The sequence below is a fragment of the Coffea arabica genome, chromosome 9c (genome assembly GCF_036785885.1).
Source record: "Coffea arabica cultivar ET-39 chromosome 9c, Coffea Arabica ET-39 HiFi, whole genome shotgun sequence".
Classification (NCBI taxonomy): Eukaryota; Viridiplantae; Streptophyta; class Magnoliopsida; order Gentianales; family Rubiaceae; genus Coffea; species Coffea arabica.
In genome coordinates, this window is record NC_092326.1 from 39144298 (window position 1) to 39166149 (window position 21852).

Sequence of the window (21852 nt, forward strand, 5' to 3'; positions counted from 1 at the left end):
TTCTCACAAGGTCTTCCTATCTGGGAGAGAGAGACCATGGCCTTCCCTTTTCTTCTCTTCTCAAAAGGCCTTCCCATTCAAGAGAGATACCATGACCTTCCTCTTTGAGAGAGAGAGGCCGCTTTCATAGATTTCATTTTATTTTATTTTTCTAATAAACATCTCCTAAGTTTTAGTGAGAGTTCTCCGTTTCTTTTCAGGGGTTTGTAGTGAGAAATTTCTATTCTCTTAGAAGTTTCTAGTGCGATCTTTGTATTTCTTTTTCTTCTTTTGTTATTGTGACAACTAGATATAATTTTTTTTTGGATGTTAGGTCTATCTCAACACATCTCATTGGCGATTTATCTTATCAGAAGATAATTTTGAAATCCCTTGTATCTTTCATATGTTATTTCTAATGCACGTTCAATTGCCATTAGAGCAGTAATGTAAATTAAGTTGTACTGAATGATTTCCAACAATCAGTTAATGAAATTTGCTTTTTATGTATGAATTATCTCTGGATTAAGGGGGTTGTTATTGAGAGAAAAGTGGATGAACTATTATCCCAACAACTTGATAATGTCAAATTGATCCCTGGAGTGGTTATCAATGAATAGCCATGGAAGGTTCTTCACTTGCCTTCTGATACATACACTGTAAGAACCATCTGCACTACTTGGAGCTTGATCCTAGTATAACCAATCCCAATTATCCTTATGAAAAGAACACAAATTGATCTAGAACCCCAAAAAAAAAAAAAAGATGAAACAATTCAAAATATTAATTGAAAGAACAACCCCAAGAAAATTGTAGGCAGCCAATCTGTAAGTTCTAATTTTAATTATCCCAAAATTCCCCTTCAAAAGAACATGTTTTGATCTTAAAAAACACAAATTCAAATCATAGTTAGTGAAATAGAGGACATGTATAATATGGGGTATTATATGAAATTTTTTTTTTTCAAAAGTAAGTTTGCGTAAAGTCTTACTGTATATAAGTATGAACAAAATGTTTCACTTTAATGCATTGCCAAATGTACCTATATATTCTTAAAGATGACAGCAACATTTTAACTATCAATTGCCACTCTCTCAAAATAAAACTATCAGTTTCCTAAAATATTAAAATACTCCTTTGACACAGGTGAATCTTTTTAAACTATTATCTTTTTAACAAAAAATAATTCTATTATTTTAATATATTTTTATTAATTGCACACATTTTCGAAGTTTAAGCTACACTCATACCAATTTTAACTCTCATCCTTGTGTATGAGACATTAAATTTACTAAAGTTTTATCATCTTATTAATTTATTTTTTATAATTCTATAAAAATTATGACATATGTCATTACTATTTTATGTACAATTCAAAAGGTATGTCATTATTCCTACATAAATCTTAAATCTTTTTTTCAAAAATTGAAATATAATATGTCTAAGGTTATTGTTACGTGTTTTATATGATTGGTTAAAAATTGCCGAGAAGGCTTTGGTACATTTATTAAAGTTGAGGTTCAAAAATGGAGAGATCTTGAATTCTAATCCCTTCCCCCTCCCTATGTCTTAAATTTTATCCATCTTCTGCTAAAATATAAGATAAAATACAATGTAAAAGTAATGAGTATTTTTTTAGAGTTATTGTAAAGAATATTTTCAAATATATGAAATACAGAACTTTTTTTTTTTGAATATCTATACTATGTATAAAGGTTGAGGAAGGGGTTTGGAGTTAATATTTAGCATCACTTTATGAATTTCCTTTTTTTCCCCTTACCAAAACTACTTTTACTTTAATTATACCTATAACTCTATGCATGTCTATTTTTACTTTTAACTATTGAGAAAATTATTCGCATGACTACTGAACTTTTGGAATCGTTGAATTTTAACCACTGAATTATTAAAAGTTTGGTTTTGGTCACTAAACTATCTAAAGTTTAAATTTCAGATCATTCTATCAGATTTAATCGTTAATTGTGCCTTTTCCTTTTGTCTCATGAATCATGCGAATACTCAAATCTGTCATGTTTAACGATTAAATCTAATGGAATAGCTCGATATCTAAACTTCAAATGGTTCAGTGGTTAAAACCAAACTTTCAATAGTGCAATGATCAAAATTCAATAATTTTAAGAATTTGGTGGTCATTCAGGTAATTTGCTCTTAATTATTCAAGTATTGTCACTTATCCAATGCTGATAGCCTATAGTAAATACACGGTATGGTTAATCATTTTTTTAAGTAACTCTTAATACCTTATTCATTTCTTTCACCTTCTCTGGAAAAAAATATATAAAAAGGAAAGGTTAAAAAAAAAAGGTGTTTATTATCACCCTCATAATGCCTAACGATGAAGAAAAAGAAAGAACTACAGGCGTGCTTTTCCCTTTTGGTGAATTTTAAAGGCGTAAATTCGATTTTACTAAGATCACGCCTGCAAAGAGACGTATATCCTTCTCCTAAAAGGACTTTAAAGACGCAACTTCAACTGGCATCATATTCGCACGCCTTCAAGTGCTGTCTCAGCTTGTAGTTGGAATTTCAAAAAAAATACAATTAAGAGGAAAGATTGACAGGAAAGCCCATCCTATAAAATTTCATCGTTCCATTGCCCGTTCCCAATCCTGCTCTCTCGCCCTTAAAAGCCCTACTAGATCTCCGTGCAATTCACAATCGCCGGCGGCTGCAGCGGGTACGCCACCACAACCACCTTTCCGACGGCGACGTCATAGTAAGACCAAATAAATTTCCTTTTCGCGGTTCACTACTTTAAATTTTCTTTTCCTGCACAAATCATGAACATTTATGGAATTTATTCTCTGAGATTCTCCGGAGCTAGGGTTTTTTTTTTTTAAAATAATTTTTGGGGTTTATTTGGGAAGAAGGATTCTTTATCCTAGAAATTGATAAACTTGTTTTTTGAAACATCGAGCAGAAGTAACAAATGCAGACAATGAAGCAATCAAAGGATCCCTTTGAAGTTGCATTCGAGGAGCAAGAAGAATCACCACCTGAATCACCTATTGCCGCTGATGAGAATGAAACACAAACCCCAGCAGCAGCAGCAGCTAGTGGTCAAGGAGATGACGTTGGTACAAGCGTTCCACCTTCATTGCCTTCAACCACCACTGGTGCGGCGATTTCAATTGGAGCTGCTGGTCCAATTGTCAAGTCCAAAGAAGAAGATGAGGAGGAAGATGAAGAGAACATGGAAATTGAGCTTGGCAAGTTCCCTCCCAGTGGTGACCCTGATAAAATGGCCAAAATGCAGTAAGTCTTATGTTGGATTCTCGTTAATATGTTTGTTTCCCTTAAATTTATTCCTAATGCTAAGAAAATTATTGCACCAAAATATCTTTCCGTGTATTGTTATAGTCTATGGCATTTGCCAGATGATTGAAGTGCATTTACATCACATACACGACTTTTACTCATTTCATTTCAAGAACATTGTATTTGCATCATGATTTTAGGAAACAATAACGTGGTTTAGAAAAGGAAATTGTGTGATGTTTGAGAAAAAGGGGGAAAAAAAGACACCAACTACTTATGGGAAATGGAAAAGAAGATAGGGTGATAACATGATTGGAGCGTGAGTTCTGGTAAGGAAAGGCGACGAATTTACCGTTTCTCTTTTTGTTCATAATATTGCCTGTTACTCTTCAAAGTTATAGAATCTATTTTTTAGGCCATAAGGTCACTCCTGTTGCAGGATAGGTAAAAAATATATATCTACTAAAAAGGGGGAAAAAAAGATGGGAGAATGACAGAAAATTGAGTTAAACCAAAGGAAAGTTTAATGTGAATTACCATTTCATGTATTCTCAGCAATCACATGTTACCTAATAAGGACAAAGAAGTCATTTTTAGTTGTTTAATGTTTAGTCTGTGCTTGATAAAATCCCTTTTATAATTAAATTCCTTCCAAGGAATTATAGCTCTCAACACCTGGCTGATGATGGCTTGTTATTTGCAATATGCCATTTGGGACTTTGATGTATAAATAGTTCTGCTGAGGAGATGTAACTATTTCAGTCTTCAAGTTTTAAAAATATTTTATACTTAAAGTTGGTAATTATGTTTCATCCTGCAATCTGAAACTCAAAAAAAAAAAAAAAAAAAAAAAAAAAAATTGTACCTCCCAAGAAAACCAAAAAAAAAAATAAAAAATAAAAGTGCATGTTATGTACCCGCCATTTCATTGATTTGAGAAAGTAAATTGGCTCAAGTTGTTGTTCTCGTGTTCTTTGTCAACTGAGTAACAGAAATGTTTTTGATATATACTCTTAGGAAATGATTGCAATGTGTTTTGATTCTGGGAAAGCAACAAAACGCAGAATAGATTTCTTTGAAATGTGAACAGCATTCAATTATTTGTATTAGCTCTAAGAGAGAGAGTGTTTATGATTTTTCTGTAATTTTTTTTCTATTTCTTTTTCTCCATTTTAATGCATCCTGTGTTTATAGGACCATCTTATCACAGTTCACTGATGAGCAAATGAATAGATATGAATCATTTCGAAGATCAGGATTTCAGAAAGCCAACATGAAGCGGGTACGCTATAACAACTAGAAAGCCCTTTTTCCCCTCTCCCCACATCAATACATCTTGCTGTACACAGTATCTGAATTATCGTTGGTCTTTCATTTTGTTTTTTTCATCATAATCTTCTGCAAAGGATTGTTCTCTCTTACTGTTTTTTAACTTGTACTGATCTTTCTGTGGTCTCATAGTTTCTTATTCTAAATTTATCTGGGCATGTGAAATGTTAGCCTAGTGGTCATATTTCAAATATTCCCTCCAACTAGTTTGAGAAGTGATTTATTCAAACTTTCAGTCGATAACATACAGAAAATACGAGGGAAAATTAGCTGGCAGAACCTGTTAGTGACATGCACACCTGAGACTATGCTGGCCACATACCTGTTTATGTAGCTCACATGTCTTTTTTCTTGGGCAATAAGAAACGATCACTGGCATATTTATTCCTCTACATCCTTTTTGCATCATAACATTGTTTTGTACTGTTGTTCGTTTATATTGTCATTTTGTCATTGCAGTTGCTAACGAGCATCACTGGAAGTTCAAAAATTTCTGTTCCTATGACAATTGTAGTATCTGGTATAGCAAAAATGTTTGTTGGGGAGCTTGTTGAAACAGGTACATGGGCAATTTACGAGCTGAGTCTTAAATTCATTTGTCAGTTTGCAATTTTTGTCTCTTGACAGTTGGAAGCCACAGGGAAAAGATCTAATTATTTTTTATTGTGGATTCTTCAAAAAGTATAGCGGTGGAAAGTGCTAGAATTTCTTTAACGTGATACTATGATGCCTACAACTTGCAGCCAGAATAGTAATGACAGAGAGAAAAGAGAGAGGGCCAATTAGGCCTTGCCACATCAGGGAAGCATTTAGAAGACTGAAACTTGAAGGCAAGGTTCCAAGAAGATCAGTTCCAAGGCTTTTTCGCTAGACAAATCTGGAAGCAAGATTCCATCATGTATGCAGGTGTTGAATTCTCCTCCATCTGCTGCTGGTTTGTTTTGAAATTTGTTTCTTCTGCATTGTAAGAAAATGTTCTTCTGCTTATTGTTTCTTTACTGGGTGACAATATTGGCAAAGCATGCTAACTTTTTGCAGTAGTCTGCAATATCTGTGAAATGCCTGGATTTTAGCTTTGTTTCTGCCGTCAATGCATTTCCTGCTGTGTTTGAAAATTATGTATGGTACAAGGAAGATACACGGACTTCATTGTTGCTGTACCATTATGTTCCTTATGTTCTTTTTAGATTGAGCGCCTGTTGATCCTTCCCCTGATATCTTATATGCATTTTACTCTGCATTTGAGTAAAATAAGGGATCGAGGATTCTAAATTTCAGCCTAATGTACTTGAACCTTTGATCCTTGTGCAAGAGAGCAAACTGGATTATGATAGACTAGTGTGGCTTGTGGTCTTATTATAAGCTCTTGTACAGCTTCTTCTGTCCTGATTTGCAGCTGCACGTCTGTCAGAATGTTTAGGTTTTTGCTATTATAGATTCCATTGAGAAATGAGATAACATTGTAATTTTTTTACATGCACTTTATTTGGGGGAACGTTGGTGATGGAGCCGAGGTTAGTAATAGGAACCAGTAAAAGTTGTATTGACAACTCATGAAAATGCCTAAATTTCTGTTATTTGAAGGGCTAATTATTGGAAATATTTTCTTTTGTCCATTTCAATGACAATTATCTGCCGTTGCACTTTGACGCAAAAAATCACTTTTTTGGGTCTACAGAAGGGTCGCTATAGCCTATAAGCCCAAGCATGCCCGGAGAACTGACAAAAAAGATGTGATGATAAGATGGTTTATGTGGATGCAAAGGATTATGCTTTCCTCCAAAGAAGAAGACTCTTGCTGCAGAGATTTACTGGAGGAATTGAGCGTGAGTTACCATTATCAGTCATCCATCCGGCATTGCACGGCCAGAGAGTTAAGACCTCGAATTGCAATTATGTCCAAACTTTACAAGTTTAGAATTTGGATGGTGTAGTTCACCCGTCTTGGTGAGTTGTCTATTAAAGGGTAGGCTAGTGATTTGGGTGGTGTATATCTCGCAAAGGCACGTAAGCTGATTAAGCTCAAAACTCTTCCGCTTGACTATTGAAGGATTGCCTAGTGATTTCATGGTTGTGTGGCTGCAGATCATCATCCACTTGATTGAGAGTGTTAGTTTGGGAATCAATACTATGATTTATAAGCTCACCGATTGGAGTGGGCAGTCAATTTCTAACTTGATGCGGTTTAATCTGGTATTCCAAGCAACTATAAATGTACACAAACGATTTTTTTTTTACGGGTTTTTCTAAAGGAGTCCATTAGGCATTTGTTGCATTTGTTAAAACATCTAAAATTCATCTCATCTAATATATATATATATATATATATACAGATATTAATAATTATTCTCTCTCTTTGTATTTACATATTTTTTATTTAATTTCATCTACCCTTTTTTATATTTATTTATGTTTTTTAGTTAATCTTAAATTTTTAAAAATATAATGTTTGAAATGTATTTTAATGAGTGTTTATTTATATATGAATGAGCGTATTTAGAACGGGTGTTGCGATAACAAAACAAAGAGAGTATTTGGACGAGTGTCAAATAAGTGCCTGTTAGATAGACTTTTATTTTATATAGATCTTGTTTGAATTAATATTTTTTGAATTTTTTGTAAAAAAACATATTATAATAATTTAATATATATTAAATAAAAAAATAATTCGAAAATGTGATCACATAAAAAATTTTCTTTATAAAACTTCAATTCAAATCGTTGTTGCCCGAATGGTAGCTATTGAACCAGGACCTTTGATAACAAGTGAGGGTTTAAGATAAAAAAATTTCAAAATCCAAATTGGCTGATATTTCCGGTCCGAATCTGACCCCACCGGAAGGTCCGGAACCCATTTGATGTTTCTTGATTTTGCTTTTAAAGAAGAAGGTCCTTATTTAATTGGCGGTCACTTCCTTTCTCTTTTTTGGTTTACCTTGTGTCTGAGTACATGAATTAGTTCTATTTACGCAATGCGGTCAACATCGCTGTCTACACAAAGAAGAAGCAGTGGTAAACTGGGAATATACTGACAATCCTGCCACATTCTTACTCCATCTTTAACAACTATACTCGGACCCATAAGCTGTTCGACGAGATGTTTAAGAGAAGATTCTGAATTTAATCATTATGGCACTTATGGAGCAGAGGAGCTTTCTTGGCTCACTGGGTGCATACCCATTCTCCGAAACTACAATAACAAGCAGCAGAATTCTATATGGAGCTAGTTCTTCAGGTCTGTTCATCCAATGCAGTTATAATACTGGAAGAAACATGAATTTAATGGCACGCTCTTGTGCTAGTAAGAATACCAAACTGTATTACAGGAAACTTCCCAAGAACCTGCATAATCCACGCCGACCCGAGCTTCCCCCAAACCCCAGCCTTCTCGGTCTTGATACAGTTGCCAAGAGGAGTATGCCTGGCTCTTCTACCAATGACATCTTTATAGATGATAACAACTTTGATGATCTTGTAGTTGATGATGAAGAGAAGGAAGAAGGAAGCTACGTTAGTCATGATGAAAATGGTGAAATTATGTGGGACCAAGATGAGATTGAGGCAATATCCTCACTTTTCCGGGGGAGGATACCTCAGAAGCCTGGAAATTTGAATAGACAAAGGCCTTTACCGCTGCCACTTCCCTGCAAGAACAGAGCTTTAGGCCTTCCAAACCAGAAGAAATTTTCAAGAAAATCAGTTGCTGTATCTAGGCAGTCAGTGTCGAATCAGTTGTACAGGAATCCAACTTTTTTGGTTGGTTTAGCTAAGGAGATTAAAGACCTCCCTCCCAAGGAGAAAAATGTGTCGCTGGTTCTAAATAAGTGGGCTCGGTTTCTTCGTAAAGGGTCCTTGTCCATAACAGTTCGTGAGCTAGGCCATATGAGTTGTCCTGAAAAAGCTTTACTTGTGTTTTGTTGGACTCAGAAACAGCTACATTTGTATCCAGATGACAGGATTCTTGCTTCCACTGTTGAGGTCTTGGCTAGATCACATGAGTTGAAAATGCCTTTCAAATTTGATGACGTTAAATTTATCAGCATGGTCAGCCGGAATGTATATGAAGCGATGGTAAAGGGCTTTATTAAAGGTGGAAGTTTGAATATCGCGTGGAAGCTTCTCTCAGCTGCTAGAGATAGTAAAAGAATGTTGGACTCAGGAGTATATGCTAAGTTAATCTTGGAGCTAGGGAAGAATCCGGATAAAGAAGTATTAGTCTTAAGCTTACTTGAAGAGCTTGCTGCAAGAGAGGATCTGAATTTGACTCCACAAGACTGTACTGCAATCATGAAAGTTTGTGTAAGGCTTGGGAAGTTCCACATTGTGGAGGGGCTTTATGATTGGTTCAAGATGTCTGGTCATGTTCCAAGTGTAGTCATGTATACTACGGTCACTCATAGTCGCTATTCTGAGAAGAGGTATAGAGAGGCATTGGATGTTGTTTGGGAGATGGAAACTACAAACTGCCTCTTTGATCTTCCTGCTTATAGAGTAGTAATAAGGCTTTTTGTTGCTTTGGATGATCTCCCAAGGGCTGTACGCTATTTCGCAAAACTTAAAGAGGCAGGTTTTTCTCCAACTTTTGATGTGTACCGCTGCATGATTCAAATCTATTTGTCTTCTGGTAGAATAGCCAAGTGTAAGGAGATCTGCAAGGAAGCAGAGTTGGCGGGGTTCAAACTGGATGAGCAAATAAGATCACAATTGTTTGAACTGGATAAATGAATTAGGGTAACTTTTGTTGTCTATTTCATTTTTGTTGCTTCTATCTGACAGCTCATTTTGATCTGTATGCACTCTGTTGAAAGTATGATATTCTGAGCCTTGACCATCTCAGTTGAATTTATCCAGATATTCAATTTAGTCGCCCTTCTAGTTAGCTGATGGAATTTCTTCTTTTGCCCTTCTAATTAGGATTTTTAGTTGCTTTTATTCCTGTGTTTCCATACTTGTTTCTTTTTCTTTTCCCTTCATTACCTTTGCCACTTAATATGGTTTAAAGATGTCTTTGCTCTGCATCTTCTACAGTGTCTTGAAAGGGAACAGTAATTGATGCAAAGTAGCTTCTCATGGTCATTGTTCATATTGCATTCAACTTGCTAAAGCCAGTCTGTCATGATACCTCAACAGCATATTTGTTGTTCATTTTCAGAAAGCTGTGGATATAAATGTGCCACAGGAAAAGTAGGAAATACCTCTATGACATCCATCTTTTGTAGACTAGAAGCACAATGTGCGTTCTTTGAGTTCTGTATTGGGAAAAAAGGCTAAGCATTTTCTTCATTGACATGGTAGAGTGACTAGATATTTGTCCCTAGGATCCCAGCCAAGCATCTTAAATGGCTCAGCATCTTCTGTTTCTTATGGCCAATCTATTTATAGGTGGTCTACTCTTTGTTCAATCCTAGGCCCTTAGAAATGTAGTGAATCTTATTTTCTTTTAGTTCTAGAATAAATTCATAATCTTATAACTATACTTGTCTTGCTGTAATTCGCATGACACTTTTGTTTGAAGTCATATAATAAAAAACCTAATAGTATTTCAATGTAAATGGAAAAGACAAATATTTCAACTACTGGAATAACTCAGCCAGTTTTGATGTTTTAAAGTGAAGTTTGATAGAAGAAAAATAGTATTATACATAATTTCCTTTAAATTTTTATTGACTCTACAGTAAGGTACTGCAAATATTCGGAAAAAGGAAAAAAAAAGAGAGGAAAGGTAAAGCAATTGGTTAGTTAATATAGCAAGATAAATTTCATGCCTTGTGTTTATGAGCAAGTGCACGCTTGTGGCTTCTGGGTGTCTTTGTTGTCGCAGATACATTCTGTTAGGCTGTTAGATCAACAAGCTACAGTTTGTTCTGAATGAAGCTGACCTTGCTGGGGTTTTTCTTTCAGCTTTCTACATGGTCTTCCTTGGCCTTCCTTTGCTCTACATACTTTTAATGCTCTTTTCTCAAATCCATGACTGGATTAGATTTAGATGCTACCAAGTATTTAGATTCTGTGTATGAAGCCTTGTAAAGTTTTGACTAATCTTTCCATCATATTCTGCTTTGTCTTGGAAATTGGATGACTCTAGCATTAGCTCTGGTTGTATACTAAAGCTATATACGTTGATTTGTAGCTCCCTCAATTTCATATGCCACGTCTGCTATCTGAGAAATTTGTAATCTGATAAATGCCACAGGCTTCAATTCAATCTGAGCTTTCCTATTGAATTGCACACTCAAGGAGCTTTCTCAATATTACACCTTGTGCTTTTTCTGCTCTTTAACAGGAAAATATTCCATGTCTTTAAGCTAAAAATGGTGCAAAAGGTTAATTTATTTTTGTGCTATGTCAATAATTCTTACTTCTGCTTTCGTTTCACCCATAAGAACTACAGTTTGATGAGATTGGAAGTCCACAATTAGCTTCACCATGGAAGAGTGTGGCGATTAATGACTTTCCAAGCCAATTTAAACAGGTAGAAGCTCATTTCAGGTGCAATTTCCTCAACTGAATAAAGTTATGGCTATGCTCCCTGGATGCTGCCGCGGTTTTTCTTTAGGTAACCCCTCAAGTAACCCTTTTTTTAAGTTCAACCACTGTCCTGAGAGGTGGCATCTGTGCTTGCACTATCTTCAGCAGTTCCTTTCCCAGCTGTGCTGAGAAATGCATTGGCAAGAGAAAGATTCAAGCTTTCCTTTATTGCTTGATAGGCCACGACAATAATATAAAGCCAAATACTTCGCTTGAAAGAGTGTTTAAATCGACAGCAAGAAGACTTTTCTCCGGCAAGCTAGTCAATCAGGCTGATGTCTTTATCTTTCTTTTGGTTGGCCTTGACTTTCCTATTTTATTAGGTCTAGAATTCTTGACGGCAAGAAAATGCATACTACCATGACAGTGCTGAGGATGGTTAAGGAAAGAAGCTGGGCCTCTTACGACAGAAAATGGTCAACAGATACGGAAGCGAGGGAGTGAATTTCGATAGGAAATCGGCCTCAACCTCATACTACAAACCTTTCAGATGCAATAGCAATACATTGGCTACATTACATACAAGGGCAAAGATTGAAAGCCTTTAAAGCCGAATTTATATGGTGTTACATACAACTCAGGGAGGTTCAGCTTCAAAGGCGGGAATTCGGCCGATATTAAGCCGAAAATGAGTGTGTCTGGATAGGAGGTTATTTGCAATAATTATTATGACACTTTTCACGACGTGACATCTGTGAGATAAAAAGGTTTTAGAAAAATAAAAAATTAATTGAAAATTATAATTGTGATACTGACAAAAAAGAAGAGAAAGTTCGAGAAGAAGAGGTTTTAGGTGGTTAAAATTATCTGATATCTTGGACTAAAAACTGCAATGTCTTCACTATTTTGGTTAGAATATGAGAGGAGTATAAGGGGGAGCCAAATTGAGGCTGAGGAAGAGAGATTCCGGCTAACTGAAATTGCCAAGGAAAGATGTCCAGATAAAATGCCAAGAACGTAACTTGTAATAAAGCTTTTCTTTAGCTTAGCTTCTTATGCCATTGAATCTCAATAGTGATGAATGTTTACTTTGGTTTCTTATTATAAAGAAAGAAGATACATGAGGAATTCTTTGAGGCTGAGAAAGAAACATCCTCTTCATTTCCGCGAAAGACCCCAGAAGACTATACCACAAAAAAAAAGGGGGGGGGGGGGGGGGGGGCAAGACCCAGATATAAAATGGCGTCAAATTAAACCAGATATGTCACAATACTAAAATTAAAATTGAGGGAAATACTCTACCGTAGCAGTGTATATGAAAATTTGAATTAACTGTTTTTGAAGGTGTTTTAAAAATATTTTACTGTAACAGTGTATATAAAAAACTTTACTATAAATGTTTTTTGAAATATTTGATACATTATATACATAAGATGTTTTTGTTTGTATTTGAAAATCTTTTTTTTTTTCAAAAATAGACCAATCCAAATGGACTTTTTATATTGTGATTTTCGTTGAAATTTCTTGACATATCAACAATAATGAGACTTAAGTCAGACATGACGAGAAAAGGAAAACGTTAATTCACAATGGCAGTGGCGTCATCTATCCTATCTCCAATTTACGTTGCAAGCAAACATTTCTGAGTGGACCAATGGATATCGTAATCACATTTCTATGTGGACCATGGATATACGTCATTACTTCTTTTTTTTTTTTTTTTGTAAATAACATACATCAAATGTGGTTAATTAAGCAAGTTTTGTGTTAAGTTCTATCTTTTTCCATAAATTTTAACTCATTTTATTCCATCCAAATCATTTCATGCAAATTTGATGACAAGATACTCTTCGATGAATATGATTCTTACATGTTGACCTATATTCATGAAAATAAAAAATGCGAAATGGTTAGAAAATTTAAAACAAAATAATAAAAGTGAGCCTTACCCTAATGAAAACACATCATCTTCCTTTCTCCATTGATTGCACTCAAATAAAAAATGAACGAAAAGAAAATAAATAACAAAAGAATGAAAGAAAAAGCAATCCCAAAGGCCAAAGCTCGCCTACAAGTAAGGAGTCTTCATATGTTATCTTGAAACTAGGGCTGCAAACGAATCAAGAGCTCGTGTCGAAATCGAGCTCGAACTCGAGTTTAAAATATTAAACTCGTTATCTCGCGAGTTCGAGTATATATATATATATAATACTTTTTATTTTTTTACTCTAAGTATATATATATTTTTATTTTAAGTGTATATATATATTTTATTTTCTTATTTTAATAGTAAAATTACATATATATCTTTAATATTTTATTATTTATTAAGAAAAAAATATTATTTTATTTATTTTTTTAAAAAATAAAATAATTATTTTTATTTTTTTTCGAGCTCGGCTCGAATTGATTCGAGTCGAACTCGAGCTTTAAATTGCCGACTCGTCGAGCTCGAGCTTGGTAAAATTTAGTCGAGACTCGATTCGATTAGCCCAAAACTCGACTCGACTCGACTCGTTTGCAGCTCTATTTGAAGCAACCTGTTTGGGCTGCATTTTTTACGAGTTTTTTTGAGTTTTAAAAATAAATAAATAGTACTGTAGTGGTATGATATATGTGAAATAATAGCGTCATTAAGAAAAATGTGTATAGAGAATATTTCAAAAAAAAAATCTCCAAAACAAGTGAACTTGGTGCGCTCTTCTAATTGGAGACTTTGGAGTGATGCATTAGTACCGTGTACCTTCTTCAAACCATGAATTGAACTGGTGCATACTCAAAATATAAAGGTGCCACATCGTAGTCAAAAAAATAAAACAAGAAAAAAAAAAAAGAAAAAGAGAACTGAATGTCACACAGACAAACATAAGCAAAGGGCCAAAGGGCGGAATGGAATATGAAAACAGGGCGGGCTTGGCGAGGGTAGGGACCCGCCCCCCACCTCCCGGTCCCTCGCCTTGCTCCGCCTGTGCGAGTTAATAAAAATTTGTTTTATAATTAAATTTTAGTCATTAATCAAGTATTTAAATATTAAGATATTATCCAATTATTATCTATTACAATTTTATAATTAAAATTCATAATTAAAATAAAATTATTTGAATACAATATAATGTGATGAGACAAAGATAATTAAAATAGTCTAATTTTACTTTTGAGACAAATACAATCATCAAGTTATTGTTGCATTTTTTTTTTAAAAAAGATGTTATTATATTAAGTGTGATTAGAAATTTAGTATAAAAGTATCAGTAAATTTAGCATAACTAATTAATATTTTAATTAGTAAATATGTATAATTATTAATATAATTGATAACATTAATTTTATTATATATACTAATACACATTATGTAGTATTTAAAACTAATAATATTCCCAATTAGTGTGTTTGGATTGCTAAATTATCCCAAATAATATTTCACTTCCATCGTAAACATATTTTTCAATTCACATTTTTATATTTCTAATTACTTTTTATCTCATATATATCACATCATAAAAAAGTGCTACAGTAACTGTTTCAAATAATATACATTTATAATAATAAATTTATAATTAATTAAATTATATATATAATTTTTTTAATGGATGGTGAGACCAGGAGGGATGGGGGGTATGCCACCCCCACCCATTTTTTAATAGGAGAAAAATTTTCACCAATTTTGCCTCATTCCATTAGATCTCACGGATACTCGCCTCAATTGCCATATTTAATCCTACCGAAAAAGGAAAAAAAATATAGGGCAGAAGAGGGTAATATAGAGAAATCACTTAAAACCAACTTAAGTGTATTTTAAGTGTATATTTTTCAACCCCATATTTTGATATTGTACCCTTTCCTCCCTCTCCTGCTGCAGCTCTCTTTCTCTCTCGCTTCTTTGTCTTCTCTTCCCCACTCTTCTTTTTCTTGGCTTCCTCTGTACTTTCTCTCTCTCGATTCTTGTGATATCATGAAGAGGAGTGAACCACACACCATTGGAGAGAATTAAGTACTACAAAAACCATCCTTCCTTCCTCTTCCAACTCTATTCTGTACTGAGGACTAATGCTGGATTCTTTCTAGATTCTAAAACAGAATAAAGTCAATCGGTTTCACCAACTGAAGCAGCTGGATTGTATTGTGTTTTGTGGGTTTCTCTTGTCTGTGTGTACATGATCATGAGGTGGGAACAAATCCCATATTCCAATTCTCTTTCTCCCCATTTTCGTGTATGCTTTGATGGGAATTACAATGAACTCTCTCAGCCGTGAATTTTGTGTTCTTGAATGTGAGAAAATCATCTGTTTTGGCCGTTGTTTTTGGTTGTTCTTTCTTCAAGTTTGAGTCTTGAGATCGGTTACTGTTAATCTGTCTAGCCAATTAATCCATCAATGGGTCCTTTCTCTCCTATCTTCTTCCTCTGTCTCTATTTGAGATGAGAGGCAGAGCTATATCAGTTTAACCAATCATCATCTTCTTCACAGTAGCAGCTTCTTGATTGGACAATGCTAAAGATCCCTTTTTGCTCTGAGTTGAGAAATACCTTGAAACGCTTCTTGCAAAGGGACTATTCCCTGATTTGCTTATTTTGGTTTATATTTTCACTTGGAGATTGTGTTTAGCAGATCATGAACGAAAAGGGTTTTTTCTTGTTTGGAGAACATGAGTCTCTTAGAAAGGTGCATATAAATCTTAGTCGGCTGCAGAGCACTATGTTTCTTCGATGGAAATGTAGGTGACCTGAAAGCCTGTGGATTCTGGTTCAGAATTAAGGATGAATTTGATTAGAGTTCATCAAGAATTGGTCTCAGAGATATGGGTTTGGGAGTTTTAGGCCTAGTTTGCTTTGTTTTCTTACTCCTTCAATTTTAATCGTTGGGTTTTTGTTTCTGTTTTGCTGGATGTGCTGTCCGCGTCCCTTCATATACCCTACACCGGTTACTGGTTAGGCCTCTGTTTTTCTGAAAGACTACTTCTTCCTCTGCTCTACCTCCTCGTACCTCTGTGTTTGAAGAACAATCTTTGTTGATTGTCAAAGATGCCATATTTTTATGGTATTCTTTTTTCCATGCTAAGGAGTTGGATGTGATGATCCGTTCCTTGAGGGAAATTCTGTTTCTGGTATCTTTTCCACTTCCCTTGTGACTCTGGTGCTGAGTCATGAACTCTGAGTTGGTAAGAATATAGACCATTTCTGAACGTAAAGAAGGAAAGAAAATCTTGAAAAGCAGGTTACTTTTCATACCGTAATCGTAAATCTGTTTTGAGGCAATCTCGTTTGTTACCCGAGATCTTATTCTTGTGTTTCTTCACTCTTTCTGTTTTGGATTTCCTGTGTATGTTAGTTTTGGTTGCTGGTGATGCATTCGTATGTATGATCTGCTTTTTGTCCATCAAAGATTGTTCTTTTGAACCTGAGCTAAAAATGGTTATCACAGGTATCAGAGGGTCATCCCAGATAGTCTACCATTGAGCAATGGAAGAAGAACGAACTCAACTTCAACTCCGAGCTGGAAAACTAGCAAGGAAGTCGAGGACAGAGCGGAAAGCAATGGCCATATCACAACAAAAACAAGCTCCAACTTTGAAGGCAAGGGCCTAACAAGATTTAGATCTCCATCTAAGGCCTCCCAAGACCACCATATTGGCAATGGAAATGGTAGTGCAATTGGCGGTGATGAGGCTGAAGTTCCTAATTCTCCACCTACTGCTAGTAACAGCAGGAATCATCAAAATCTTGACAGCAATGGAGTAGTTGGGGGTGGTGGGAATGATAATAATACTTTTCTGCAGTGGGGGCATAGAAAGAGGTCTAGGTGCTCTAGAGGCATGGCATTGACAGATGACACATCTTCATCAACATCAACTATTCAGTCCACCAAGCTCCAAAGGAGATTGGTGCCTCCTCACTCATCATCTTCCCCAAATTCAAACGCAAATGCTATGCCTCCACCTTCACTCCCTTCTTCCAATGGGATTTCCAGAGGATCAAACCACAAAACATCATCCAAAAGCACCAGCCCTTCTCCTGTCAGGTAACCACCTTCTCTCTGCAATTCTTTAGGTGGGGCTTGGGGCTGCAGTTTTACTGTTTTGACTGCTTAACCTTTTACTACTATCAGGCATTCAATTTTTCCAATTCTACCTGCCGTGTTTAGAAGAAGAATCAGATCTCACAAGCAAGCAGAGGAAACTTTGCATTTTGAATTGCTTTTCTGGCCGTGTCATTTTGGCTTGAACTCTTCCACTTTGGAATGGTAAATTTAAAAAAAAAAAAAAATTTCTTGGGTCGGCCAAAAAAAAAAAAAAAAAAGAGAAAGAAAAAGGCTCTTGCTTCTTTTCTTCTTCCACATATTTTTTTTTCCCCAGTTGTGTGGTTATGGATGGTGTGAGGGGTACATACGCTGGAGCTGGGGCTAAGATTGTTTCAAGTATTCGATAAAGAAGTAGTTGTTGTTGTTTTCTAGTACACTACTATATGGTATTGTGGTTGATCTACTACTTATGGTTGGATGCACTAAATCCGGCCAAATTGATGAGGCAAAAGACTTTTTTTTTTTTTTTTTCCCTTTCTTTCTTTTTGATTGATTACCTGTTCTACCCTTTAAAAAGTGGATGCAGAATCCCCTATTCATCTGATTTGATCAATCTGTCAAGTAGTCATACGTCAAGTGTTGTGCGCCTCCAAAGTCCAAAACCAAGACCTTGATTACCCGGTCTTCCCCTTTCTTCCGTTAGACAGTACAATAAAACAACCAACAAGTCTTAGGCGATAATCCATGAATATGAATATGAATTTCTTGATGCTTCTCTCTTGAAACTATTGGCATGCCTCTGCAGGTTTTCCATTTTTCTAAAATTGTTGTTTTTTTTTTTTTTGGTTCTGATTTTCAAGATTTCTTACCATTGTTACTATTCAACTTTAAATTCTTGTGCATAAATTCCTGGCTCCATGGTGTTATGATGGCAGCAAGTACCTGCTTTGAATACGAGTAGTGAGTGTATCTGGATGGTTTGTATGTGCTTTTCTTCTTTTTAGGTGGCCGGGGATTAAAAGAGTGTACTTTCTGTTGTCTGCCCTGCCCTTGATTTATCTGCAATACCACTAAACGTAATAAAGTACTACTTACAACAATATATATATATATATATTGTGAGTACACAACTCTCCTTTGCTTTTCTTTTCTGTAGTAGCAGACTCCTTGAGATTCTTTGATTTTTTTTTTGTGTTTTCAACCAACCAACCAAAATCAACAAGTGTCATCACCTGTCTTGCTCGACTCTATAAACAAAAAAAGAAAACTTTGTGACTTTTGGGCCATGAACAGGCGGAATTTGGAAGAGCGATCGGGACTTGTTGGCAGCAAGTCTCCGCCAACCGGTAGTGGTGGTGGCGGTGGCAGCAGGGCTGTTGCATCTAGATCTAGAGGAGGAAAAAGGTCTCCTTCGCTTGATAAAAAGACCCCTTGTCTGTCTTCTGCTTCGGCCAGGGATGAGAAGACGAATGCCTGCTCCGTAGCAGCAGCACAGCAAGAAGAACAAAATCAAGAAGCAGCAGCTGCTGCTGCTGCTGTCGGAGACGTAAATCGTATTGTCTCTCCTCCGCGTCAAGCTGGGGGTTGCAGCATCAATGATGATAACAACCATGACAATACCAATGCTGTTCGGACGGCGAAAATCACGGCGGCAGCAGGAGGAGGAGAAAGGTTGAATAATGGCGGTGGCAGTGAGGTGAATGAGTGGCCTAGGATTTACATTCCGCTTTCAAGAAAGGAAAAAGAAGAGGATTTTCTAGCAATGAAAGGGACCAAGCTTCCTCACAGACCCAAAAAAAGGCCCAAAACTATTGATAGAATACTCCAGGTATAATCATCATCTTTCTATCATTCCACTTAAGCTGCCAGCCAGTTTTATCTTTTTCTTCCTGGTCTCCTTTAGTATGTAGCAGTGATTGATGAATGTTCTCAATCACCCCCCCAAAAGAAGAAGAAGAAAAAAAAAAAAACACACTTCTTTTCTAATGAAAATGCAATTTTTTTTTGTTTCTCCTTTGATGGCATGGCAGTATTGTTTTCCTGGGATGTGGCTTTCTGACCTGACCAGAGGTCGATATGAAGTTAGGGAGAAAAAGTGCCCCAGAAAGGTAATAAATTCATTCCTTAGTTTATTTATCTATTGTTAACCTAGGTGTGGTCGACAGGCTAACTCAGCAACGAGTATGTATGTATGTATGTATGTATGTATATATGTATGTATATGTATATACATATACATACACATACACACACACACACTTAGCAAGTAGCAAGTAGATAATCATCTATCGTTTCGACCAAAAAAAAAAAAAAAAAAAAGAAAGTAGATAAGAGTTTTTGAATTCTAATTCCTGCTTCCTTCTCACATCTTAAATCTCACGTCTTAAATCTCATCCTTCCTCCGTTGGTTAGAAAAAAATTAGAAAAAAATAAGGAGAATGGATGGATGGTTGGTTGGAATTGAACAAAAATGGCGTCCATGAAGTTTTGAAGGAATCAATGTACGTCGTGTCACGCGCCTTAGGAGAGTCAGACGTTTGTTTTCTTGGCAAATTTCGTAGCATTTTTTTTTTAAAGGTTGGAGTCAATCAAACCTTTTATTATGTGTGATAAAATTAGATTGAATACACAAAATGTTTTGTTTTAAAATTTTAATCTTATGACATGTGGATTCACCAATCCCAAAGCCTGGCATGTGGATTCACGAATTAGAACAGAGAAATTTTATCCACTTATTTTGGAATCATATTCTAACTCCCAAAAAAAAATAAAAATATTTTTTTTGGAATAATCTAAGCACCTTCAATTAAATAAATGGTTTATTGTTCACTCACTAATCCTCAAGAGATTGGTTGATAATCACTCATTTAAGTTCCATTTCTTAATTCTGTTTGGATTGCTATCTTCCGTATATTGATCTGTTGTTGTGTATGAGATAAAAAAAAAAAAAAAGGTGTTCAAACGGTCTACTGTTAATGTTTAAGCGTCGTGGACCCCATGTGTCTTGAACGCTATATAGGAAAAATGCTTAGTAATTAATTCCAAATACTTATTCATTAGTTGGATTGGGCCCATGTGCGACAGCTACCCATTCTGACGAGAGAGACCGAGTCCCCATTTCCTTTCTCGTGGATTTTACGTTAGACCTAAAAAGTAAACAAAGGAAATATGGACGCTGATGGAGACTGACTACGGGCGCTTTGGGTTTTCTCTGATAGTTAGGAATTGGGCTATACACGTGACCCTACCTAAATGGAATTAAGGCTTGGCCCGTCTAGCCCTTGGACTAGTCTAGCGAATGTTGTCCAATCATTTTTCAGTTTGCAGCGCTACTTTAGACGGCTCACAGGGTTTGGATCATTTCCTATAAAAAAAAAAAGGCATGTTTTTTTTTTTTTTAAATTTTATTGTTAATGTGAGGATTACATTAATAGACTGTGATCGTTCTAGTATTAATGTGAGGATTGTGTTAGTAAATCTGATTTTAAAGATATGCCTTGGTTCGATGGTGGTCGAAGCCGAAAGGGAAAGTATATAAATGCAAGGGAGGATAATAATTGTAATGTGCGTACGAATATGGTATGTGAGGTGAATTCTCCCCATTTCCATTAGAAAGATTTATAGTTTCTTTTGAATGAATGGAAAAAGCAATAATATCTCAAACATGAAAAATAACATCTTGGCTTTTTTGTTTTATATCAGTTTGCATGGTCTAAGATACTCGCACAAACTTCTGAAGTTTGAACTTCTAACAGAAGAACTCGTGATTTGTTGTTGGTCCATCTAACTTGCATCTACCTTGCAGCAGAAGCGAAGGGGACTGAAAGGAATGGAGAGCCTGGAAAGCGATTCCGAATGAAAATTTTCTTTAAACATCAATGGAGATGATGAATGCCAAGTCAAGAGTCTCCAACTTCATCACATTTTTGCCTCTGCTTGCCGAGCCAATGTTGGAATAGCTCAACATACATTCCTTGGCTGCTGGGATTCCTCCCATCAGCAGGCAGACAATACCAGGATTTGATGGATGCAGAAAATGATTTCCAACCAGAGATTTCCACCCTGGACCTCGCCAAATTCTTGTTCTTGATGATCACTTGTATTGATATACTCTATTCTACGGCCGATTTTGCTACCTAACTCATTTGGCCAGCTACCCTATAACTACCAGAGCAAGGTCCCGGGGGGGGAATATAAGCCAGCTATTTCGGTTTTGTTGTCACCATCATCAAACACTCTTAATTTGCTTCTGTACAAATCAGCTGCCTTGCCTTATTTCTTCTTATCTTGGTTTCTATGTACCCTTAGAATTGGTTCTTTCTATCTAAAGACTCTGCCCCATTTTATTGGTTCTTTCACATTTTAAAACAAGATTAACTTTCATCTTTATTGCAATTATCCTTGGTTCAGGATACCTCTTACGCACACTAATAACTCGATATGTTCATAACCAAAGTTTAAGCCTTTAAGGTATGGGTAATGGTCCAAAGTGGCAGAAGATATTTGGTACTTCAAACCATGGTTGAAATCTGCAGAATCACATACCAGCAACTTAAAATCCATGGTCAAAGCAAGCCAGAGTGCCAATCCCCTCCAGAAAGACTTTTGATCACGGTCAGATAGGAGAACAGCTAGAAGCATTTGGTGGCGACAAAGTAACCAAGCTATGTCATTTATTATTAAAGGCCAAATGCCACTCGCTCCAGAAGTTGGTGACTGATGCTGGCTTACCATCAGTAACTTCATCTTTTGGCATCCTAGTTAAGAGGGAGGGATCTCA

The 21852-nt window shown here is 35.8% G+C and overlaps 3 protein-coding genes across 5 annotated transcripts; all 3 read left to right on the forward strand.

The window, feature by feature from the left end:
- Positions 1 to 2569: 2569 nt before the first annotated feature.
- On the forward strand, positions 2570 to 6862 carry LOC113707728 (transcription initiation factor TFIID subunit 11-like). The gene is made up of 6 exons (XM_027230029.2): positions 2570 to 2716; positions 2921 to 3255; positions 4453 to 4540; positions 5047 to 5146; positions 5331 to 5493; positions 6266 to 6862. The coding sequence occupies exons 2-5, from the start codon at positions 2930 to 2932 to the stop codon at positions 5456 to 5458; spliced, it is 642 nt and encodes a 213-aa protein (XP_027085830.1). The 5' UTR covers positions 2570 to 2716; positions 2921 to 2929; the 3' UTR covers positions 5459 to 5493; positions 6266 to 6862.
- A 707-nt stretch (positions 6863 to 7569) lies between these two features.
- LOC113707974 (pentatricopeptide repeat-containing protein At2g01860) lies at positions 7570 to 9433 on the forward strand. Its single transcript, XM_027230391.2, has one exon. The coding sequence runs from the start codon at positions 7717 to 7719 to the stop codon at positions 9310 to 9312; it is 1596 nt and encodes a 531-aa protein (XP_027086192.2). The 5' UTR covers positions 7570 to 7716; the 3' UTR covers positions 9313 to 9433.
- Positions 9434 to 14882: 5449 nt separating this feature from the next.
- Positions 14883 to 21425, forward strand: LOC113709084 (uncharacterized). Of its 3 annotated transcripts, none has more exons than XM_072064286.1 (6): positions 14883 to 15220; positions 16476 to 17072; positions 17160 to 17294; positions 18366 to 18900; positions 19103 to 19180; positions 20878 to 21425. In XM_072064286.1, the coding sequence occupies exons 1-6, from the start codon at positions 15210 to 15212 to the stop codon at positions 20929 to 20931; spliced, it is 1410 nt and encodes a 469-aa protein (XP_071920387.1). In that variant the 5' UTR covers positions 14883 to 15209; the 3' UTR covers positions 20932 to 21425. The 3 variants fall into 3 exon arrangements, with proteins under 3 accessions (XP_071920387.1, XP_071920388.1, XP_071920389.1); XM_072064287.1 differs by having other exon boundaries at positions 20881 to 21425; XM_072064288.1 differs by lacking the exon at positions 17160 to 17294.
- The last annotated feature ends 427 nt before the right edge of the window (positions 21426 to 21852 follow it).

Bases quoted from the DNA above. Each gene is read 5' to 3' on its own strand.
- LOC113709084 (XM_072064286.1), top strand. The intron at 17,295-18,365 runs GTAAATTTAAAA...GGCCATGAACAG, and splicing joins AACTCTTCCACTTTGGAATG to GCGGAATTTGGAAGAGCGAT. The intron at 19,181-20,877 runs GTAATAAATTCA...TCTACCTTGCAG, and splicing joins AGAAAAAGTGCCCCAGAAAG to CAGAAGCGAAGGGGACTGAA.
- LOC113707728 (XM_027230029.2), top strand. From the start codon at position 2,930: ATGCAGACAATGAAGCAATCAAAGGATCCCTTTGAAGTTGCATTCGAG. The intron at 3,256-4,452 runs GTAAGTCTTATG...CTGTGTTTATAG, and splicing joins GATAAAATGGCCAAAATGCA to GACCATCTTATCACAGTTCA. The intron at 5,147-5,330 runs GTACATGGGCAA...TACAACTTGCAG, and splicing joins TGGGGAGCTTGTTGAAACAG to CCAGAATAGTAATGACAGAG.
- LOC113707974 (XM_027230391.2), top strand. From the start codon at position 7,717: ATGGCACTTATGGAGCAGAGGAGCTTTCTTGGCTCACTGGGTGCATAC.